This window comes from Temnothorax nylanderi, unplaced genomic scaffold (assembly GCF_030848795.1).
Source record: "Temnothorax nylanderi isolate EJ_2023f unplaced genomic scaffold, tnyl_v1.0 TNYL_tig0419_pilon, whole genome shotgun sequence".
Classification (NCBI taxonomy): domain Eukaryota; kingdom Metazoa; phylum Arthropoda; class Insecta; order Hymenoptera; family Formicidae; genus Temnothorax; species Temnothorax nylanderi.
Window position 1 is genome coordinate 94383 of NW_027249481.1, and position 25861 is coordinate 120243.

The 25861-nt window shown below is 40.2% G+C and overlaps 1 protein-coding gene across 2 annotated transcripts; it reads left to right on the forward strand.

Moving 5' to 3' along the window:
• On the forward strand, window positions 1-25861 carry LOC139782508 (uncharacterized). Of its 2 annotated transcripts, XM_071721541.1 has the most exons (8): window positions 1-116; window positions 1833-2285; window positions 4447-4578; window positions 10285-10377; window positions 15113-15215; window positions 15299-15485; window positions 18727-18808; window positions 19542-25861. In XM_071721541.1, the coding sequence occupies exons 2-8, from the start codon at window positions 2133-2135 to the stop codon at window positions 19686-19688; spliced, it is 897 nt and encodes a 298-aa protein (XP_071577642.1). In that variant the 5' UTR covers window positions 1-116; window positions 1833-2132; the 3' UTR covers window positions 19689-25861. The 2 variants fall into 2 exon arrangements, with proteins under 2 accessions (XP_071577642.1, XP_071577643.1); XM_071721542.1 differs by lacking the exon at window positions 1-116 and having other exon boundaries at window positions 1128-2285.

Below are 25861 nucleotides of genomic sequence, written 5' to 3' on the forward strand. Positions count from 1 at the left end.
GCATCGTCAGTATAAGTACTGCTATTTGCGGAGAAACACTCGCCCTGGGTTTTTCCTCACTTCTGTGATTTTCCTTTTTGTATTTTGACCCCTCGGACACAATCAGCAACTCGGAGGTTCGCATCAGGGAGTCGGTTTTATGGTCAATTGTACCGTTGAGTACATTTGCGGCTTATTTATGGATCGCGGGAAGTGTTATTGTTTGTGGTGCATCGCATTTGTTCGTAAATCCGTATCTGAATGTAGAGATCAGAATAAAGCACGTTTATTTTCTCCATTCTGTATATACACAAGTACCCAGCTAGATCATTGAATATCTATTTAAACTGGATTTTAAGCAACTAAAAATAATTTTCGAGTATTTATAGTCAGCTGCATCAGAACTCTTCTGTATTTTACATAAAAAGAAGCAAAAACTCACATTTTGCTTATATTTAGGCTATATTTATTTATTGCTTATATTTAGAGCAATAGATCTTTTATTTTAAATTTTGTAACTTTGATCTCAGGTTCATATAATTATTTGAAAAACCTATAAATACTAAGTCTAATATAAATCGATGCAAAAATTATCTACTTGATGGTCGTCATATTGAATCCGCTTTTTGAATTTCATAATTTTAACCTCAGATTCGTAATCAGACCACAAAAACCTATAAATATACTATTTTTACCTAATTCAATAACATTCTACAAAATTCTATTCGTACAAAATCACGAGACGTCATAACATCTCGAAGTCATACATCTGGTTATGTGTTAAACATATATTTTAGAGCAAAATTTTCGTGATTTAAGAAAAAAAAACTATGCCTTCTAAGTGCTAAAGACTAGACAAGCTGATAAATATAGTTCTAATTATAATGGCAAAATATTAGATATTTCTTTTGAAGCATTCTGTTTAATAATATAGAATATAGATGACTTTCTCTTCGAGAAATTATATCTTTCTTATTAGAAAATGTTTATGTTTCACAAACCTTAAATATATAATTGAAAATAACTCTTTTATATGTCATATTATACGTACAATTATAGCCTGACCACAGTGTGTGTAACTCAATATTAATCTAAAATAATAATATAATTAGATTAACAATGAAGCACGAATATATTGTGTATGAATATTGATCGAAGTTTTCAGCATTTTAAGATTTTAGTATTTTTGCAGACGGCTAATCGTTATGATTTAATCTTAATTATGGTTGATTAAGTTTCTTCAGTTTTCATGACACACGAAATTCTAGGGGATGACGTCTTATTTAAAAAAATACAGAAGCAAGAGAAAATACAAAATATTTTGTTACAGTGTAGATACCAATCTGATGCACGACAAAGCAATAAAGTATACAATAGAAGTTATATAACAGTTGTTTTCGCGTGACAGATAAAAGTGATTTATTAAACGTGATCGGAATATAAAGTCGGCGACGCCATTATTTATAGCGGTCGAATTCAATAAGCCTGCGCTTTTCAATCGCATGTTCTACACATCTTCCTACACATTTTTCTCTCCTCTCTTTTCTAAATAATAAAAAAAATCTCAAAACGCGTAGGCATACCGTCGCATGCGGAAAAGTCCCGCGAGAAACATGAAATATAGCGCAATGCTCGTAATTTAAATGTCGGCATCCTAATCCAATTACGCAATTGTTTCGTGCACGCCGGGTTTGCAGTGTCGGGACACGTGGAATTAAATCGTAGCTCAAGCGTTCGAATGAATGAACAAAGCTTCGGGGGCTTCGTGCAGACGGAGAGCAGAGGGGTGGATTTGCACGACTCGTTTTTTATATCGAGAAACGATATATAAAACCCGGATGTCTCGATTACAGCGCGGTGTCCTGGCATCGGCACACCTATTACACCGTCGACTACGTACAACGGCATCGTATCTCCCGCGGGAAGAGCGATATTCTGTTAAATCGATAACGAATGATGACAGAACCACGTGCTGCGGCATGCGACTTGTACCAAGTCGCTCCTGGCCCTATTTTGGCATTCGATATTCGAAGCTGGCATGCCTGAAGAGTATACGCGTCACGTTGCGTCGGGATACAGCCGCGCTGTACGATCCTTTGTTTCTTTTTCCCTCCTCCCCCGCCCGTCGGGTGGCCGGGATAGGATATACGTAAATGGCGCAGGAAGTTCCTGAGACAACGTACGAGCCGGAAGTCGAAGAAGACGCGAGGAGAAAGCGCGAGCGCCGTGTTGTTCAGGAGGGCACGGCGTTATGGAGGCGACGGAAGGAGGAGCTGCAACGTCAAAAGCACCGCGAGCAACGTGAAGTATGTGTCACACAAATGGGCGTTTCTGGTTTGGCCACGTTGCTGCCGTTTATACCACTTGCCCTACGGCCTCGACCCCCCCCCCCCCCTTAACGTCATTGTCTCGCCTTGCTATTGTTACCGATCGGATAAGGGTCTACTGCGAGAGATACGGCCTCGGGATATATTCGTTGAACCGGAACGTCATTAGGGCGAAGACGGGCGCGGACTTTGGAAATTAATCCTTCGCCAGGGTCTGCAAACGGTCGGAGACATTAAAATTCAACAGCGTCACTTTGAATTCGGGGATGGTTAAAAATTCGAAATCATATATTTTTCTGATATCATATCACGGGATAAGTGGCACAAATCTTTATAATTTGTTCATAAATAAACTATATCTAGTCTATACTAACATTCAAGCGAATAAAAGAATTAGCAGCAAATGGGGACACTTGAAATGAGATCAATATTACTCGATGAGAATAATACTTCCGAAATGGAAAATTGAGAATACTCAATTATGACAGATATCAAATAAATCAAGTAACCTTTTCGCTTATTCCCATTATAGACGTGTTTTGAAAATGTCGCTGTAATTCCAGTACGTGTCTGACCCAGTTGCGTTTATTTCTACGTTTCACGGGGCGTGTCGTTGAATTCGGAGAGCGGGAAATTACGTGCGAGCGAACGGTAATAAAGCCATCCCATTAAAGTGGATTTGCATAATCTCCGTCTCTAACTGTCTTAAGAAACAAGCCGCGAAAGATAACCCAATAATCTATCACGGTCTCTCCTTTACACAAACTGCACGTCTCGTCCCGCGTGCTCGTTACAAACTTATAACAAACGCTGCACAGCGCTCGTTAAGTGTTGGGGTCGCGTTAATAGTAATCTACGAACTGATCGCCGGCGCAAACTGTAATTAGAAATAAAATCGATGCCTTACGTTGAATGTTCAGGGAAGCGTCCACGCAGGTCGCAGACTCCTGGAAAATCTACAAGCGCGATCGAGTTCGGGATAATTTATAAATTACGCCCCTTTAAATCGTTTTATCAATATTTGATTTTCTTCAATTCCGTAGAGGGACTGTAAAACTAACATTTCCGGATTGTTTCTTTCCGATAATTTTTTTATATTTTATACGCCAATTATATCCAGCGTTTAAAATCTCACGTTTTTATTCTCTTTCATTTTATTTTAGTATTGATGCAGCATAATGATGATGCGCAATCATCACCGGGGCGGTCCTAAATATTTGCAGAACACGCGCTCGTTACATTCATTACCATCCCCCTGTGAAAATAACAATCCGCACGGAATATATTGTAAAAATGCATACGCGTACACGCGCGCATACATATATATGAATATATGTATATGCGCACGGGTGTATCCAGTGTTCACCGTAATACCTGTCGCGTACACTTTGTCCGCCGTTTCAATCACTCAAAATACATGTCGAAATTATGCCGATGAAAATCCCAGCGTAATTATTGCTTCGGTGATTATTTCGTATCGTTAATGCAACACGTCGACCGTATTAAATTGTATTTACTGCATACGGAGGGAGGGGGAGGTGGTGGTCGGAATTTATCGTGTAACCGGTATGCTAATAAAGACAGGCCGAGGGATTACTCGCGGTCCCATCCCTCTTATTACTCGGGAATCTGGTGCGGCCGCGGTCTGGTGCAAGTGCACGCGGTCGAATGCAAGTGCGTTAGCAATGCTGCCGGGAAGGGCTGATACGCTCAGGGTTAATCCTATCTGCCCGCAGGGTTCTCCGTATGATCACACCGACGCCAAACGCTTCTAAGTTAAACCTCGAACGACTTCCCTTCCAAGCGCAGAAGCTGTCTTTAATTTGCGGCGTCGTGCTAGACGTTGCATTTCGATCTATTACGAGCGCGATAGCAGCTTATTTCACGCATACCGGTCACACGCGGTGCCCTATCGCGCATTTAAACGAATTTCCTGAGAACTAGTAAGAATTTAATTTAAAGAAATGCTTCGTTTTATTGCAGCTTTTATTTGTGCAACGGAAAAATTCAACAGACACGCGAAATGCGTGATTACCGCGCAAGATGTGACTGCAGTCGCGCCGGCTGACGTTCGCGTAGTTCAGCCGCGACGAGTTTACGTAATTAGAAATTAGATTCCTAATTTCTTTTTCCCTTGCAGCTACAGGAAATTCTGGCCAATTACTCGCCGTGGGGTAAACCAGGTGGCGGCGCGCCCTGCGCGGCCACTCTGAGAAAGAAAAACGTGCCTCTGGAGCCGCTCGAGCCGCCGGGATATCACAGTTTCGGTCAGGTAAAACTAGAGAGGCCCGTAGCTGTCATTTTTCTTTTCGCTCGCACCCTCGTCGCGAAACTTTCGTCTCCGTAAATCCGACCCGGCCGGCACGATCGCATGCACGTTACTCGTCTCTGAAAACTTTCGGGCTCGCTTACGCACGTCGTCACGCTGATGCACGCGAAAACGGCGTTACCCGCGCGAATAAGATTTGTCGTCGCGTTTTTAATGCTTCCGCGCATCGGTGTTCCCGAGCCGATAATTTCCTGGGGCAAATGAGAGTTGAATAACTCGCGAGAGAACTTGAAGTTGAAGTGGCCGGCCGTCATACTGTCGTAAACGAATGAATGTCGTATAAGTATGCGAATGAAAAGTCTCCACGGACCTCGATATGCGATTTGGGATATTGCAAGAAAATCGCGATGTAATTGTGAAAAAGAGAAGGAAGATCTCACTTTGCAGTGCAATTTTTTCGCAACATTTGAATCAATCAAATATACACGAAAAACTTGTGAAAAATGCACGAACTTGCTATTTCTTGCTTCAAGAAAATTATTATGGATGGTATAGTACGGGACTACGAAGATCATTCAAGTTTAATAATAAGCGTACGCGTTTTGATTGCGCGCGCCAAACAGCAGAGAGTTTACGTACAAATCGAGTTATTAAATCCGTACGCGGTGTACATGTATAAACACGTGTGGCCATGTATAAAACACAAGAGCCGGGAAGCAATATCACGCAACGTTGTGTGCCGTGTAAAGTTTTCAGGCAGTACTACTGGTAATACAACATCCTGTTGGTACACACATTAGAATATTCTGTCTGACATTTAAAGGATTGTCCACGGCGATGTCTCACTTTATCGATTTATTTTTGTTAGAAATATCAACAATTTCGTGACTCTTTGCGATAATTAACCTCTTCGGGACCGGAAGCCTATATAATATTAAGCGCTGGAGTGGCGCCATCTTTTTCGTAGTTTAACCCACTGACAAGGACAAAAATGTTCTAGCACTAAAACTAAAAAGGTCGTTCAAAAAAGGGGCCGGTCCTGTAGATTGTACTAAAAAATTGTGTACATTATATACAATTGAGCGTATCATTATTTCAGTAAAGCACTGTTGTAAAATGTGGATTTTGCTCTAATTTTGTTTTTTTCTAGAATATAAAAAATAGTTCACTTTTTTTCTAAAAACATTTACCAATATTTTAAATAATGTTTATAATAATTAAACTAAATTCTTCATTGTTCAAATTAATTGGCGATAGGTCTGTGAGTAAGGCATGGACTGTTTAATAAATCCAGGAAATCTCTCTCGAGAGTTGCGGAGCGTTCTCTCTCAAGTAGTATAATACAATTGCGTTATATTATCTATCCCGAACTCGTGTAAGTAATGATTACTGTGCAATCCTCTGAAGGCGCGGTGAGATTTTTTCTTGTTGTTTTCTTGATATTTTCGATATTCATCATCCGGATAAAAGCTTAATGCAGTCATACGCAGGATGATTAATGCATCAAATGATAAATTTTGGGATTATGTAATTAAATTTATTCTCTCTCTCAGCCAGAGACAGATGATGATACATCTGCTAGAATTAAAGTTTGCACGTTTACTTTTACTTATGTATAGTATTGTGAATCTTTATCCATCTTCTTCGCATCTTATGTGTATTACAGACTGTATATAAAGATTTATTAAGACTTATACAATATTATAAATCCCAATCTCGACTTCTTTTACGAGTGATGAGTTTCTAGCACACAATTATATAATAACATTTTGTTGTCTTTTTATAAATCTACATGCATTTTATCTTTTAAATCCTTTATTAAATATTTAACGTTTGTCGTTTAATGTACTTTTTAAATTTAATTTAGTCTTATTCGTTTATTTTACTTATTTTTATATTTTAGAGACAAAATTTTATAAAATTTCACGAAATTGAATTTTTTATAAAGAAATCGGTAGCTTATAAAGAATTTAGTTTTATCCTGAGATTATACTCTTTATGATTTTTTAATTGATATCTTGAAAATAAATGCTCCTTTATATGATACGTTAATATATTTCGTAGACGGACATATAGATATAGACAGAATTAATCTCTGGCAGTATGGAGTAAAAATGTCCATGGAATTTACCTCCCTTGTTGTTTTGATTAAACGAGCTTCGTATTTCCATACAAATTTCCATACGTTTTCTTTACCGCGACATAAATACGTACGACCGTACGTAATTTTTTACTCGGCATAAGTCATCAAAGAGAAAAAGAATACACACATTTTTCTGATTTCTTAAACATACATTAAGATAAAAAAAATGAGGACGCATATGGGACAAATGCATAAAATACTTTTATACTTTTTTAGCGACTATTTAAATGTTTCATGTATTTCATTTTTAAATATCCTTTTTATATCAGAAGGTCGAAGGAATAGTGGTAATACAATTTGTATGTGCATTTGTCGCATATATTAAGTGCTAGCTACTTTTTTATATCTCCAGCAAACCTTAGAAGTTGTCATTAATGTTTGGCGCATACAAAACTAGGTCACGAATGTAGTCACGAACCGCATTTTTATTGGAGCGACAAAACATATTTTACTATTTATATGTTTTCCATGACATTTGCTGTATGCGAATATGCTTTAAAATACTTTAAATGCCATACGATTATGCTTTTGAACATACATAAATGCACTTAATACTTATATTCATATATTTCGAGACACTTAACTTTTAGTATAAAGAGCAAGAATATTTGCTCTATTCTGGGCGTATAACTGCAAATACAAACAATGGCAGCGATCTGTTCTAGCTGATTATTATAGTTATAGTCGCAGTCGCTTAAAAAAAAAAAATTCGTTTTAAACGCATTTTCGCACATCTGGAGAAAATTTTCGCTTGCTTGCGTGTGCGTCGCCAATTAGATTTGCATCTTTGTGCGCTTGTGCGATCGTTATAACCGCGCAATATCGCCAGTATGCGAATTCATCGCTTCAAACGGCATCTCTCTCTCCGCTCTCCCATAAAATTTCATACAAAGGCAAATTACGACATACGACTACTCCTGATTCTCGACGACACGAACCGTCTGGCAGACGTCGCGCTTGGAATAGCATAATAGCTCCGGAAGTCGCCTATATTACTGCACCGAATATTGCAAAGGCAGCACGTAGGGGGATTCCGATTTCTACGTTGGAGAAATAGGATAAGGGGAAGAAGAACACGCCCGATGTTGATTCGATCCGGTCGTAATCAACGTTAAGGGTCGACTGCACCGACACGACCTAACTCTCAGAGGATTAGTTTTAGCTTGGATTAAATAAATTTCTTCGTCTTTAAACGAAGCGTTATTATCTGAGAAAAGAAAGAACAAGACGTTAAACGTAAATCTTGCTTAATTGATTCGAATTGTTTTACATAATACGAATAATTATCGGCCGTGTGTTAGCTATTCCGAAAGTTCTTGACGAAAAGTTTCAGAGGATATTATCCATAATGCAAATAAATGAAACAATTGTTTACATACGTATAATCAGTAACTGGAGTCAGTAATCAAAAATTATAAAAGTGTTCGCGTGAGTTTCCGTTTTTTGGTTTTAGAAGTTACAGATAAGTTTATAGCAAAATTAAAGTAACTGCGTTTACTATGCGCAATTGCAAACCGGTAATTAGCATGATGCTCACCCCCACGAGTGAATCCGCGATTTTATCGTCCTCGCGCGCGTGTGTCGATCAAACGCGACGATATCGCTGTCGCCTCGTCAGCGTAAGTTCCCATTAATATCTCATCTGACCTCGTACACACGATACCTTTCCGATACCGCAGACATGAAGTTTGTATTGCAATGTCATCATGTGATGCGGGACACGCGATGACGCGTGAAGTTTAGCAGGTCTCGCTTTATATAGAAAACTGGAAACTGGAAACTGCTAACTGTAGCTGGAAATTGCTTGCCGTAGCAGAGGTGGGTCAAAGGTTGTTATTTCGAGTGATATAATTTTAAATTTGTCAATGTAAGAGCTTTTTCACCAACTGCTATTTGAGATTGCGGGAGACGACAAGAAAATAAGAGAAAATTTGATCGTGTAATTTTAATCGGGTTAAATAAAACGTGATATTAATTAATTGATTTTTGCATGTTTGTTTTTATAAAATTAAAACTTATTCTACAAACGAACATCTCTATTCGATTAAATTCTATATATATTTTTGTAGTTATTTTAGTAAAATAGAATAAAGAACATTTTAGAGTAATGAAAGTAATTATACTTTTTTCTGGTATTCTATAAAGAAAGCATCATTAAAAGATGTTTTTTTAATTAAAAAAAAATATTAAAAGGTTTTTAACTTTAATATACATTATAAATATTTTCATTACCTTTTTTTCATTAATTATCAAAAGAGACGCCTGTAATTGTGCGAGATTTTCGGGACAGACGAATCCGGAAGAGGGTGCAGAGGTTGATTCTTTCACTTGTGGAGAGTCGCAGCTATACCCAAATGAGTTGAGCTTTATTGTCGAACATGGTATCGACTCGTCATGCCAGCAAATACGAGAAATCTCGTAATGGACTTTCCTTGTATGTTGGACACGAGGCATTTTTCTCGTGGCAATAATTTCGAGAGAGCGGCTGTGCCGCCGGGGCCGAACACGTCGTATCCGCTCCAACTCGAGACGTATAGTCGATTTCTCCGATCACGTAGAACTAGAAACGCTACTTCCACAAAGTCGATTCTCCCCTGCCTACGGGTCCGCTGTGAAATTTTTGACGCACCCATATATAGAATCGCGAAAAGGAAACGTTTTAACGACACCGTCCGGCGTCGTGTAAAAATGGTTTCTCTATTTGAACGAAAAAACCAGGACGCATGTCGAATTTTTTCCCGAGCTATGAAATAGGATAGCTTTGAATGCTTTAAGTGTTTCTCTCCTTTTCGTTTTTCGCTTCTTTTTCTACCGCGACGGCAGAATTTCAGGGTACATTTTTCTAAAACGCGGACACGTCGCAAAATTCACAAGCGTGTGATAAGTACATAAATATGTTATTTCGCCACTTCAATTTTCATAGTGCGCGCTTCATATATTACGACAAAAATCAACGTTGTTAGTTAGTTGGACTAAACCGATTTGCTCACATCTAAGCAGATTAAATAATAAACCGACTTGTTCTATTCAAGCTTAATCGAAGCGGAGTTCGAGAAGACGAGGACTTATAAAATATCTACTCGCATTATTGTTTCATCCAAGCTGAAACGGTTTACGCGGAAACAGGCTGGGAACAATCGATCCCACGGTCATTCCACGTACCGACGAGGAGACGAAAAGGATTCGCGAAATTGGCGCAGTAGCTACCGCGTGCACGAACATGTGCAAACATCGTATGATCGCCGCCGCTCCGTTCCTCGCTGCGCGGTGTAATTTTCGGGATTACGTGCCGGTTGTAGAAATTAGGCTGCGACCGCTAATCGGATGCAGATGAGGTTCTAACGCGAGCGCGGTGAGTTTCCTCGCATCCCCCTTCGCGTGGGGACGCGATGACGGCGCGAGTATAGTGCACGGGGGGTCGAGGATAAGCGCGCGGGCGCGCGAATAGACGCCGAGCACGTGTTCCAGTATCACGCGACGACGATCCCGTAACGCGTACGCACACGTAGGGGTAGAGGAAGCAAGCCTTGGAAACTGTTTAATATGCGATGGCGCCGTGTGCTTAGCTGGTGCATCCTTCGCCGTGGGGACGGCCTGGTCCTGGCGGAGCTCCTTGGAGGGATCCCAAGTCGCTGGGTGTGCGCTTCCTCGAATCCATGGTACGCATATCTATATCGTCGCGTTAATCGCACACGGGGACACCCAGAGATATACGCCGGTGTCTCGTTTCCGCATCCGCATCCGCTAATTACGGAAAGAGAATCCTTAATCATCGACGTCGCTTTGCACTTCTCAAAGCGCTGGCGGGTTCTTTGTGCGCGCGATACTTCAGGAACGTCGCTCCAAGTGTCGCGTCGGGTGTGCGTTACTTCAATTATACAGCGATGGCAGGCGCGAGACGTTAACTCGTGCGCGGGTCGGGAAAACGAGCACGTAATAGATGTATTTTCCAGGGGGAGCTGAGTTATGTTTCTCCTTTTTCAAAAACGAGATATTTTCAATACGCGAAGGGTAAGAAGATGTCGCACCGAAAAGAGGGAGTATCTCATATTTTTGCACGATACAGAAATAAGATATTCAAACGCGTCGCGTTTAAAGACACAGCTTTGAATCGATTGCCGTCGCTGTTTTTATTAATTACGTAAGATCTCTTTCTACATTTCCTTTATACAATTGGCAGATTAATAAGGCACGAAAATTCCATCTCGGATATATATGCACGATAATGTAGCGTAACGGTGATGCGTTCTATAGTGTTGACAATGCGTAATACATTACGGCACCGTTAGCGGCGTATAATGCAGTGCAATTTAGCGCATCGCCGCGCGACGTGCCGAACATACTTGTGATGCCGAAGCTGCGCCTCGAAAATTGTTAATTTAAGTTAATTTAAATATCACTCGTGTCAAAACCCTCTATCGATAAAATTATTTTATTTTTTGAAAACATACTTTACTCGTGAAATAAATATTAGTAAAATTGTATACAAGTACCAGAGATATTGTAATCAATGCAGAATACATAATAATTAATACAGAAAAGAGCGAGTCATTTTTGTACACAGACGCGGTATTTAAAAATGAATATTGCAGAATATTGGTAATGGAATATTGGTAAAGCCACTGTGAACACGTCGCTGTTTATGACGGTACAAAACCATTTGCTCTCAGTCGTCCCTCGATAAAATTTTCGAAGCGGGAAGGAGAGGGAAGGAAGGATAGATGCGACCCCACTGTACTTTCGAGAACCGATTCCTACGTAATTGCACGTTTAAACAACAACCTCCTGCTGAGAAACCAATTGAAACGATAACGAAATTACATTGTCACGGCGAATGGGAGTATCCCGCGTCAGCCTGTACTGGCAACTTTGCATCAAAACTTTCTACCGCTGCGCGAGAGTAACCCTGTTAGATTGACGAACATTGGCCCCGAGGGGTCGCAAACTATAGACGTCGCGGTAATTGAAGGGTTCGCTGCGAGAGAGAGATAAGTCCATTTTGATATATTTTTCACAAAGACGATAGTCCGGAAATCTTCTTATTACGCTAAACATCGTGCAGCGCAGCGAGTCTAAATTGCTTATCGCAGTTTTTAACATAGAGATGTAATATATTAATATGTTTCCCATCGTAATGCAGTTACACACAATGTTCAGGAATATAGGATGCACTTGGTGAATATGTAGACGGTATTTTTGCCGAAAGAGGAAATAATATTTCTACTTTTAAAATTAGCTTTTAAAAACATATTATTTGCGTTATCTTTTAGCTTAAAAAAGAAATTTCGTAAATATTTATGACTCAGCTTGCAACTCTTCTCTGTGTGACAGTTCATTTAAAATTAACTGAGAAATAACTTTCTAAAATTATCCATATTGTTTTTAAGAAAAGCACTTCAACTCTCATAGTAACAAATTTTATTACTTGCACTTTAAATTATTATGTAACTTGTATAATCGCATTTTCTTCTATGATTATATGAAAGAGAGACTTGCCGTTATCGTAAATCAAGAATTTAGCGCGGTATCGCACGAAACTTTTCAATTATTTCCCTCGCTCGGCCGTGATCTGTTTCCATCGTTGAGTCACGTATGCACCGGTAAATTATTTCACTTGGCAGAAAGATTATTGATTTTTTTTACATCATCAAGAATGAAAGTATCAATCGCGGGAGAGGAGAAGTGCTCTTCGACGGACGAAACCGAGCGGTAGGGAGGGGCATACAGGACTTCGATACGGGAACATGAACGAGTAAGCGATACAAATTTATGTGAGAGCGCGAGGCGCGATATCTGTTGTTCGATACGCGCCCTCGTTAAAAACGAGGAAGTTATCTACTCCCTCTCACACGGTGAATTGCTGTGCAATTAATCCCGAGGTGAAGCGCAAGTAAATCGCCGTTGGCCACTTTTTTTCTGCGCGCTGTAATTTACCACGTAAAGAGATACCACAGAAGGAGATACATAAAATAAAGAGGGAGGGGGGGGGAACGCGTTTTTGCTAAGAAATTAAATTGCGCTCGCATTAGTCGCACTTCGCGCGGAGATGCGCCGAATCATGGTTCATGAAATCTCTCCTCTTTCTTCCTTTTTTTTGCGCGCGCACGGCCGGTAAATGCAATAAACTGGCCGACGCGACGGGGAGAGAGAGAGAGAGAGAGAGGAGTCACGTATTTATTTGTACACCGCATGACGAATGCGGCTAATCTGACTGCGAAGCTCGGCCGGCGTTTTTCCGCGGGTGAAATTCTCGGGAAATCACTTTATCGTTCTGCGTTTTTCCGATGAAGGGAACCGTAGAAACGTTGTGACCTATCTCTTTCAATATTATACGAACCCGCGCGCGCGTGCGCGCACACGCCTTCGAACAGAAACGGAATTCACAATAGCGATTCTAATCGCCGATGCAGCGCGGCGATCTCGATTTTCCCGTATAATTTAATCAGTGATAAACAGCATTTGCAGATGGACGCTTTTGGAATTATGTATATGCCTAGTTTTGGACACTGACAGTTCCAGTTAAATGTAAGTTCGTCAAGGAGATTGGCGTTCGATTTCGCGCATGTAATTTCCATAATTCCGTTTTCATCGAAACGAGATGACTAATATATCGCCTGTAATGTTCGCCCGGTAAATTTACGGCTCGCTTGTGTACTCAATTAACTATCTTGGCGCGCGGAAACGGAAATGAGAATCGCGTATTACGCCCGTGTACAAGATCGAATAAGTCAATGTAAGACGGGGGAGCAAAGTGCGCGCGGTGACACACTCGCGTGAAACTGATACACGCGCCGCGCACACGCATGTAATTTCGAGCGTCGCGTCGTCGCGGGGGCTGCGCGTTAATTGCAAGGAGACGCTGAATTCTCAATTGCCCGTAATGCGCGCACATAAATCTAAAGTTACTCGACCCGGTAGGATTTCAGGCAGGGCGATTTGCAGGAATCGGTATAAGTTTTTGCCGGCAGTGACACCGCGCCGGACAGATCCGCTGCGCGATTCTCGTGGCAAGCGCGCCTACGACGGGTGGCGCGATCGATAGGCTGGCAACGATTTTCGCAACGGTGGATTTATCTCCGCGGAGCGTAACAATCGTGCGCGCCACTTGATACGAAAGAGCGTGGCGTTATCAATTAAACGCGATCGGCCGTGCGGTAATTCATTCGTTTCGCGAATATAAATCCGTCTCTCTTCGAGAACGCGCCGGGCGTTCGTGCCACCGAAAAAAGAGGAGGACATCGCAAGATTAGTCGCGCTCGTGATAACGGTTCGCGGCCGGGTGATGGAACTCCTTCCTCGGGCTTCCCCGGGCTCGTGGTTTCTGACGGCGGCCTCGAATGTCTCCTCGGAGAGAAGCATGCGGCTCTTAATTTTTAATTAACCGCTCCGCCGCCGTCTCTCGAACGTGCGCAACGCGCATAACTCCGGGCTAATTGAACGATCCTCCGGGCGCGCCTTCCTAAGCGCGACCGGAAAGTTTAGACGGAAATTTATTAGCGCATTCCACTTTGGAAGCCAAGTTACCCTCTTATTACGCGCGCAGGCTCCTTCATATTATGCTTATACCGATCAGATGTATATCTCTTAAGCCCGTGGCGCTTCTTCCCGAATGCGCGCGTGCGACCTCCCGTTTCTGTCTCGTCGCCGTGTACTTGTCTGCGGATATGGATTTATGGTGGGCGGATTTATAGCGTGGTTTTTTTCCTTATAATAAGCCGGCGAGCTTCGTTGTAACCAGCCTGCTGCTAACGAGACCGACATTGATGAATGAACGCGCAACTCGGGTCGGATCAAACCGCGAGTATACTACTGATTACGATGCCGGGGATTTTTTTTTAAACTGTTATTCTTTCTGCACTTCGATTTTACGTTTTCCCTAAGACTTATATGTATTCTGATGTGTTACATTACTATATTGAAATATCGGCGCCAATCATATTTCTACAAGCGTTTTGAAATTCCGTACAGTTTATAGCACATGATGATATAGAAAGTTTTGAAGAATTAAAATAAAAAATCTAGTTGAAAAGAAATTATCTTAAACAAGAATGAAGTAATGTTCAGAAAATGCTTTTTTATATTACAAAAATATTAGAATTTTATGTTATATAAAATTATGTAATATCTTTTTCAATATCTTTTTCTTCTCTTTTGTAAGGTGACATTTAAGGTGTAGGTTACATCACGAGATTTTCATAAGACAGTTTTTAAAATGTTGATAATTGAATAAAAACAGTGAAATAGAAATTTATTTAAATGAGTGCTAAAAGATAAATACGTATAAAATGAAGTATAAATAAAGTACAAAGTAGCAAATTGGCGAACGGAATTAAACGTAATAATAAAGAGAAGAGAGGAGAACGCTAACTGGTTAAAAGCTTCAACTTGCTTCAGGGTTGGACGAGCAACTCCACGATCGACAGACTATACAAGAGGAACACGGACCCTCCGGCTGTTGTGGACGTGAATAAATTCTACGATGACAGGGCGTCGCCAGGTAAATAGCAGAGGTTGCCGCTTGCTTCTCGCTGCTACCGGAGCTTGAATCTCGTCTCCGTGTCGGTCTTTTGCCCCCAATAGGTATCGCTTCGGAAACACAACCGGTGCAGGACCCGAGGAATTTCTACAAGGAGGAGGTTCAGGTGTACGAGCTTACGGGTGGTGTCGAATTGGTACCTTTGTTAACCAGCAGACGCCATCAGTCGTATCCGCAGACCAGGCGCTACCTCGCCACGGATGCCACTCGTCCGGGATACACGATAGAATCGTAAGTACGGGGGAGGTGGTGGCCGTGTTTGAATATTGGCTTGTTTGTCCCCAAAATGATCGATTCGTTGTCCGATGAATGCAAAACATTCCGTCGCTCTGCGTCGAATATCTAAATTTGCGAAAACGGTAAATTCCGGATTTCGATACGTTACAAAATTGCTTAAATATAACTCCTAAATAATTGTAAAGTGACAATTGAATGTTATGCCTGTTTTTGTGCTTTTATATTAATACATTCGAGAATATCATGTTATATAGCGTGTTAACACGCTGTCCAATCGGATTCATCGCGTCATGTGAAATTGCAAACGCTGAAGGTGACAGATGTTGAGATGATGGGATAATCAATAAACAGCATGCCTGGTATAAATACGTAACTGGCTGTAATCACGTACATTTACTCATTACCGTAATTGATATTAAAAGCCCTTATTGTTGTCCCGCAATTTACTTGATGAAAATTTTATTGATCACTCATTTAGCCAAAAGTGCATTTGATATTTCGCATCCCTTCGATGGGAAGATATGCATGCCAGAGTGTTAGAACTGCAATTAAATAAATCTAAATCGAACATCTCGCATATCAAAATATATCACTACATATATTTTAAATATATACATATATTTCAGGTATTAGATTTCTACTTTATATTTCGGAACATTTATACCTACGTAACATTCTCTCAGATATTTCCACCACTTTTTATTCTCTCGTCCACTTTTTTAATCCTTGACGTGCTTTCTTCTTTTTTTTTTTTTTTTAATTTTAACAATCTGACTTGAAAAGTCACCGGGGAGCTCTTCGTATAAAATGTAAAATGAAAAACAGGACGAGCAGAACGACGCGGGCATGACATCGCACGTTCGCATTTTGTCGCGTAGTAAATGTCAATTCTCGGTCATATAATGCCGGTGTATTTGCAATCAATTTTTCATCTGGCGTCCTCCTAAGTATGACAAACCCTACAAGACACGACGGTGACCGGAGAATTGATTAGTAGCGATACGACACTCGGGGGATATAACTACATTACAGGTAATCAGCCAATTGACCCGGATGCACTCGACCTCGACCATTTCACCTGTTCCTGCTCAATCTCACCCTCATTTTCCTCCCTTGTGCGCTAACGTCGCTCCAAATATTCATCAGCATAATTTTCCGTCGCCATCGTAAAAGAATATTTTTCCACGAAGAATTTACTCCTCGGAGAGATATAGTCGACTCTCTAGGAAATGCCTGGTATCGGAAGGTTTTACCGTAAGCTTCCTGCATAAATATATCATTATATAGCGCCGTTTCAGGCAAATATATTCTTATTCTAAAATTTCTCGGGAAAAGTTTTAAATGTGAATTTCTTATTTCTCGCGGAATTACGCGTTATACATGTACTGAAATATTTATTCTGAGATACATAATACAATTATGTTTGAATATATGACAATCTTTTATTTTTTAATAGAATTCTTCGAAACGTGTACTTATACGCAATCATCACGTGAAGCGGGAGAGGGGGAGAGAGAGAACTTTTGTTTTATTTTAGCTGGAAGCTAAATGTATATTGTGCAAATAGATTTTCTAAGATAGTTTAATGCAAATTACGAACAGCTTTATATGTACACTACAGTGCAATCGTAATGTTTGAAATTGGATGTATGATATATCGAAGAGGGAAAGAGAAAGAGAGAGAGTTGCTAACGTGACTGTTAATATCATTGTCCTATCATAAACATTTTTAATGTTCAAAGTTCTCCGTCCAGTTGATTGAGTAATTAATGTAACTTTTTTCTAGCATTGCATCCGATAGGGTAATGCTGATTTATCGTTCGATAAATCTGCGTGTAAACGGTCGCAGCGCCGGACGGGAACAGAAGCAGCACCAACCTGACATGTAACGAGACACTTTGATAACGTTTAATGGAATAGCGTATGAGAGAAAGTTGCGTTACCGGAGGTGTGCGACGTAGTTTATAACACAGTTGGCCGACATTCAAACGCTGCAACGCCTGTAGTAATTAATCACCCTCGATTATCTGTCACCGTGCGGCGATAACCCGGAGAAAAAACGGGGAGGCGCGAGCTCGGGGCGTTATTCACTTAAAAAAAAAGAGGCTTTTTACCGCGCTTCTATTTTATTTGCATGTGCCTCTCTTTTTTTACGACGGTAAAATCGCGAAGGTACCTCGGTACTGCGGGCGCAAGTATTTAATTTAGCGACACACGAGGAACGATATTGCGTTCGATTGGTTCGCGCGCGTTCCCGAGCGCGCTATGCGAGGTATTCGTGCGAGTTATGAGCGCGAAGTCGTTAAATACTATTCAAAGTGAGAAAATATCGATGACTGCAGCCGTTCGGATGAAACGGCTCTTTTTTCTCGCGCCAGTTGGCTTAATTTAGCGTTCGACTCCGAAACGAATCAGAGATGGACCGTCTGGGTCACATCACCTGCGATATTTATATACGGTTCACGACAGTGCAGAGATAACATCATTTACGGCCATTTATGGTATTTTCAAACTGCTCTTGGAAAATGTAATAGAGTCGAACACGGAAATAGAACTCTTCTAAAAAAAAATAAAAAAATAAAAAAAATAACGCGACAAGCCAACTTGAAAACAGGAAGAGTTTATACACAATATTTTTGATATTAACATTTAACAATCTTTTTCCTTCTTAATCCTCTTACAATTAGAGACGTGGAGACCCCTTCTGTATATATCTGTAGTGTGTGTCTTTTTATAGTTTTACGTAAATAGGATTTAACGCCAGTTCCGAATAGCCTATTAGACGAGTTTTCATGGCAAGATACTTTCGGTGGTTTGCAATTGCCTTCCGAGAACAATCATTTTACCGACATAGATATTATATTATTATTTTGAAGTAATTTTGTTACGCTCGCTCAAATATTGCATACTTTTCTTCGTTCGCCACAAAGATACCTCTTATTCTCGACTAAATTGAATATTTTATTTTCAACTATATTTGTCCGCGCACCCAAATCCTTCCGTCAGTCTCATTTGCATTCCATCTTCACGTTTTGGGTACGATGATATTAAATAGTTCGCTCAAGGAAACCCAATGTGGTTCGTCCTAGATAGCGCGGTGCTCCCCTCGAACCTTTATTTCCCGTAATCTGCGCCTCGGCGCACGTGCCCCCGTCATTTCCGCGGGGGTACCGTGCCCATCAAAGAAAGGATATGAAAGCTGAGTGTGACGGCTGTCTCTCCTTTTCTTTTATAGGTTTCGCGCGCTCGGTGTCGACAATCGAGAATACATCGCGGATCTCGCTGAGCAAATACGACGTAAGCGGGACAGGGCGCTGGTAAGTGCCGTATGATCGATGACGACTGCGCGACGTCGAACGGTAATTCGAAATGGGATTAATTGTACCGATCTCTCGGCAATCTCGTTACCGTCTGTTATATTGAATCATATTTATTATGCGTACCTCTACGTACCGACGCGACATTGCGGATGATGAAATCAAGCGGACGGTCCATAAGGATACTGTACTCGCTAAATCTGGATCGTGGATCGAAAATAAAACTGGATTTAAAAATACTTCATTTTTAATATCCGATCAATTTTATCTCTTTCATCTCGATAATCCGATTATTTTATATTATTCTAAATAACGAAAAAATTTCTATGATGTGACAGACGATTGAATAATGCCGTAAATATAACTTAGGTGTGACAATTCGAGTGAAAATGAATCTAAATCAAATATTAAATTAATATAGTTACCATAAAATTTTAAAATCTAAAATAAAAGAAGTATTTTAATGAAAATGGTATTTTTGAAATTCTATCGTAAATATTTCTTAGCAGTTTATCAATTCTTTTGTGCACGGTATTTAAAAAAAGAACTTTGCTTATTTTATATCTAAATTGAATATTTAAATCCGTCTTTTATTCACTATACTTTACAAAATGAGAAACTCCAAGCCGATATTGTATTTCGCAACTGTTCGACTACGTTTGCATGGAATATCTTCCTTTCCTTCAACATCGTCTAAGGTTACAAATCATTCTGTACTTGGATCTCGTTTCAGGAGGAACGGCTGATCGAACAGGAGAGTTGTCGTAGGCACTTCGATACTTGGAAAAGGCTATGGGGTAGACCGGGCCACGGTGCCCCCATAGATCACGCGCGGCGGAACAATCTCTACAACATCCTCCATCGACCGGCTATCTATTGAATTTCCCTGTAAAGCGTTTCGCCTTCGAGCGAGCGTAAAAGGCGGAGGTGACTCCGTCTCTCTACAAAATGCCGCCTTTTATTATACGAAACGAATAAGAAGTGGAGGCTATTAGATACTGGCGACGGAACGCGAGATAGGGAGTATCGTTTCCACAGGGGATGGTAGATGGGCATAATGCATAAATAGCTTTCAGTTCTTCTTCGCAGGATGATCGCGTGCCCGATGTGCATAATATCATCCCTCATTGAATGCAGATTAAAATCTCTTATGTGAACCGTTTATTTTCAAAGTCACGTAAATCAAGTTGTGTAACGTATGGGGTGTAACTAAAATCTGGGTGCGATGTTTGATTCATCGGTCTTAAATAAGATTTTAACGAAGATTATTTACATTATTTTCAAAATAAGCTGTTTATATCAGAAATATACATATTAAAAGAAAAACGTATAGTAATGAAAATTATAATTTCTATTCAAAGCATCTTTCAACGTTGCTAATATTCAATATGTAACTACGCTGCGTAATTATAAAATCAAATGTTGCGAAGGAAAAAGGTAGTCAAAGATTGTATAAGAGGCAGTAGAGTATTAGAAAAAAAATATGTTTTTTTTAGCGTCGGCGTCCTTTGTTTCTTATGAACCGACTTGACATGAAAAAGCGAAGAGTATATCGAACAACCTATTAAATTTCATGAAAGCCTTGCAAGAGAGTGAAGGGCAGCTTGATAAACCAGGACTATGAGTGCCGCCGCGATTGACCAGACCTCAAAGGAGCAATCTCGTGAGAATCTAGTTGCTGTATGCGGGTCGATAGGTTTTAAATTTCATGAACACCAAGGAACGGCCATTTGAATATATGTATGTATAGGTGCATGTGATAACGCGCGCAGTACCCGTGAAAGAAACGTTTCTCATCATCAGTCATCGTGTCGCTGAAATCTGGTTACATGTTACTTCACTTTTCTTATCTTTATCTAAAGGAAATTCATGTAATTTAAATCTCTTGACTTAGAAAACGCTTGTAAAACAACAGCTTGGAACGTTTAACATTTTAGAGTTAAGTAAAGTATACTAAAATGTCGTTTTAAAATGCGTACGTCAGTACTTATTTTTAAAAATTTAGACGCGAAAATTTAGTCGTTAATAAAAGCTTTTACTGAATTTATTAAAAATTTACACACGGAAATTTAATAACTAACAAAAGTTCACTTTTGTTTCACAATCAGTCGTCATATTTAAGCTGGTATTAAAGTTACGTTATTATAAAACGAAAGCAATATTTAAGAAAGAAAATTCCGTTATGATTAAATGAAGAAGAAAAATGTAACATTCTTTTGGCTTGGATTCTGACTCTATGTATAGAAGTATAGAATATCAGAGATAATTCTATTCTGGTCATTAATAACTTATAATTTTTTAATACGCTTTGTTCGTAGTTGTTGTAATTAATTAACGCTCATGCGTTTTAAGGCAATGTAATTTCGGATAAGCACGCTGTTGTGTTTGCGGCGGTGAGATGCATTTTTAACGATGCGGCTTGATGACGTATAAAAACGTATATAAAATGGTTTCAGCAATTGTTCGAATTTTTCTGAAAACATGTTTTATGATCTTAAATATTATATTCAAAAAGGCTAACATGTTAACGTGTTAAATAATTAACCATATTATCATATTTATTAATTTATTGTTTGATCTTTATTTAATTACTTTGGCGCTACTGAGTAATCATTTATTGTGAAAGCAAATTATAGTTTGCACTATTAAAAAGTTCAATACGATGCAGATATAAAGTGATGCAAAGCATTAACTTTGATAAGTTTTCCGAGATTAATGCTTATCCACGCAGCTTCGAAATAAGTGTAACTTAAATAGCACGATATCTCGAAGAGCATTCAGATTAATAAGATCTTTTTCGAGCTCATTGATAAGTGCGTTATAATTACTCTTACAACGAAGATGCGATTCACATCTTTAAGGACGACGGAACGATGTCGGCTGACGAAAATACCTTCATAAGAATCGACCGCGGAAATTATCTCCGCGACGCGTAAGATTCATCTGAAATTCGTCAAAGCAAATTTGATTCGTTATTGGCAAAAGTGGATTAATCCTCTTTTCTACTCAACGAGATCTACGGTTTGCAACTTGGACGCGAATAGCGTCCGTGAACGATGGAGGGGATTTTCGAGCGCAGACGAATCATAAATTATCGATCCGCGCGACGTTCGCTCTCGCGCACTTGCTCGGCTCTTATCAGGCGATTTGCGTAATACGTTAATTAGACATTAAGTGCTCGGTAACCAGGTACGAACCCGGAAGAGTAACGGCAACGCCTTTAATGGATGTGGGTTATTTAATTTACGCGGGGTGGAGTAGAGGAAAGGGGGGGGGGGATGATGTTTGGCGGTACGGCTCGGCGCGGTTTATACGCGGAAAGGCGCACCTTCATCCTGTTTCCGTCTGGAGAGCGCAGTTTCATCCCTCCATCCTTCCTCGTCCTCCCCCTCATCCTCGCCTTCGTTCTCATCGCCACCTGTATACGCTCCACACACGCAGGGGGAGAAGCGACCCACGAAATCTCCCACCTTCGCCGTGCGCATCTCCCCGAGCGCTCGCATCCCTCTGCTACTCCCCCCCCCCTTTCGTCCCCCCATGCCCCCGTCATCCAGTCCCTTTCGCTAGCTACCAGCCAGCAACCACCCGCGCTTTTGCTATTGTCTGACTATTGTGCCGCTGTTACCGCGGTGTGTCGGTTCGTTTGTATAAGGGTGATTCATTTTCTGAGAAATATCAGTTCCTGCACCGCATGAATTTCGACTCACGCGAACGCGTAAAACCGCTGTGCGCGGGGGAGGATGTCTCCCCTGTCTATATACCTCCTCTCTTCTCCTTCCTCTCTTTCTCCCCTCTCTTCTCTCTCTCTCTCTCTCTCTCTTTCTACATCTCTTCTCGTCCCGTCGGGCGAATTAAGCCTTTCGTGGACCTTTCTCCAGACAAACACATAAATGCATGTATATTCACTTCTCGGAGACGTTATTTCACTTGAGAACGGTGCTTTATTTCGGCGAGCATATTCCCGCGGGAGTAATTTTGTAAATTAAAATTGCGTCTTTTGCTACTTCGTTATCGTCTCGCGAGCTCGTAACTTTCGTGGCTTCCTCGAGAGTCGGTCGTCTTCTTCCGCGCGGTAATTAGAAATTGCGGAGTCTAATGGATTCCAATGGACAAATCGCGAACGGGCGGCGAAGCCGGGCTACCATTCGACGTGAGCGAAATACACGAGCGGGTCTTCTCCCCTTACGTTTAACGCGTAAGTATAAATAACGCGTCGTCGGGGCTCATAAACCAGTACCCTTCTAAATTGCGGAACCCCAGTGCTCGCCCGTGCCGCAGCCCGGTAGCGGTAAAACGGCCCGCCTCTCCCATCTCCATTTTCTCTACCCTGCCTCTGTTTGTTTGCGTCTCGTTTGCACTAACCCGCGCGCGCGGGCGCTCGCTGCCGGGGGTTGCATTGTTATGAAATTAGGTCGTCCGCTTACTGCAATGAGATACGCCGCTCGTCCCGGTGTCGAGCGCTATGAAAATTGGCCGCGCAACCAGCTCGTCTAGTCTTTCCCGTCGCGCAAGTAGGCCGGACGAGCTATGGAGGAATGGCGAGAATGATAGTCTTGCCCGGAAAAAAGTTCTGGTTCAAGCTGTCGCTCTCCCTTCCCTCCGTCGGAAGAATATGAATTAACAAATGACAAATAATCGGAAGCAAATATATTCGTGTAACTCTTGCCGGTAAATATAGCGATCAAGAATATTTTTCAATGCGTAAAAGAATTAGAAATTGTCTTAGAAATACGTCTTAGAAGTGATCTTGAAGCGTAAGCAAGAACGAAGATTATATCGATACATTTCTTTCCGAATTAGGAAACACTTTGTGTAATTGCTATTTGTAGATTGCAATTGCGTCCGATCGGTCACAATTGTCACAATATTGTAATTACTACAATCGAGTAGATTGTGATCGATCGGTTAACATTCATAAAATATTCACTGCAACCAGAATGCCCTGGGCTTTGTTTCGCGAGGTTAAAGCTCCGCTGCGTACATGTAATTATTAGACGCTATTTATTGTCGAAGAATAAAATTTAATAAATCTATTTGATAAGCCCGAATTAAATTTCTCTCAAAGGATCAACCTTATTCAATCGACGTTCAATTATGCGGTAATGTGTGAAATACGTATTGATCAAATTATTTATTCGTAATTATTTATACGTATTTAATTATGATAGAGTATATAATTATGATAAATCGCGATTTATCTATTCTGATATATATTCTTATCATCTAATGTCATTTCTTTAACGATCATTATTTGATGCTAATGTGTACCCGCTTGTATTAAAGCAACGAACAGGAAATCTCTCTTCCATCAAAAGAACAGCACTTTGTAAAAAAATTGCGTTCACAGAGCTTTGAACAACTGTACGAATGTGAATCCACGGGAAAAATGTCGCTCATGAGGGATGATTAACGAGCCAACTCTAATAGGCCACTTTAATCGTATTTAATTAGCAATCGCGTAATTTATTCGACAAACGTGCGGGACATGAGGTTGTCTATTCACCATCGTGCACCACCCTTTCATGCGATCTACGCATCCTGTACTTTCACATGCTAATTCCACCTGATAGCTCCTTTTGCGATCTTAACTTTCACGGCCGACTTCGTTAAATCATCCACTTTTTCTCGCTTGTAAGAACCACGTTACGCTACAGCGAGTAAGAAACGATCTAAATTTATTTATCGTTTAAGATCTTTATCATGCAGGATCTCAGCGTTTTCAATTATTCTAATGAAAGCAATGATTTTCAATAACGGTGAGAACCTTTCTCGCATATATCCGGAAGCTAGACTTGAAGCACTTCGTCTGATAGATCTTCGTCTTAAACAAAATAAATAGGTTCATTTTTCACGATTCCCGCGATTCCCGGTAAAAGCTCGTAGACTAAGAATACTAAGATTAATTCAATGAAGCGGCGCGGACGTTAGAATTTTAGCTATACCGCGATGAATCCATTGTGTACACTTTACTTATGTCGAAGCGCGCCCTTCGCTGCGATTCAGCGAGTAATTCCTGTAAAAGCTGCTGTAGTGACTTTACTCGCTAAAGTGGCCCCCAGCAGCCGACGCTATTTCCATGCTTGAAACTATACAAACCGTGGAATGAATCGCGCACATATCGCGCAAAGCATCACCATTTTATTCAATGAAGCAATTAAACTAGGATACCGTGGTTTATCTCAACGAGTTCGACAAGTTTTATCAAGTGTGAATTTCCATTATACGTATATTCTATCGTGTACAAATATTATATATATATATATATATATATATATATATGAGATTTTTCAACAAAATGTACGACACGCGTAATAGTATGTTCCGTTCTCAGAAGAATGGTTGATTAAAAATCGCAGACGTCGATTCAATAATATACCTTTACTACTGTGAACGGTTCAATGTTATACTTTTACTGCGTGTATTGAGAACGGTAGTAAAATAACCATTATTACCTGCACGGCTAATATTTCAGTATAATTTAATTCAATATAGTAATTTTTTATTAAATTTTGATTATTATTTTATTAAGCACAAAATATATCCACTGCAATTAAGTGCGTTTTCTCCATAATTACTTATGTAATGAGAGATTTATACATTTTCTATTTCGTAGGTTCCAACGAGTTAGCTTCACGCATTTCTCATTTAAAAGTTCTTACATTTTTAACATCCGCGCATGTTAGGATTTCTGTCTCTAATTCTCCTAAAGGAAAGTCTCTCAGCGCAGCAGATAATAATGTACCGTCGTACTTCCCACAAACTCGCGGCAGAAATTCACCGATAATAGATTAATATATTCCTGATATGTCACGATAAAGATACAGATCTATTAAATATTGTCCTCACGTGCTGTATATTAAATAATATTAAAAAATTATAGAACCTTTTATAATAGCGAATGACTCTCATTGTATAATAATACCACAAAAAAATTATACAAGATGCAAGCTTGCATCACACATAATTAATGCACTGATAACATATTCTCGAGTTACCCTATATTGTGTGTACCGTGTGTAAAGCGAAAATAAATTGACCGTATGTGGCCATCCA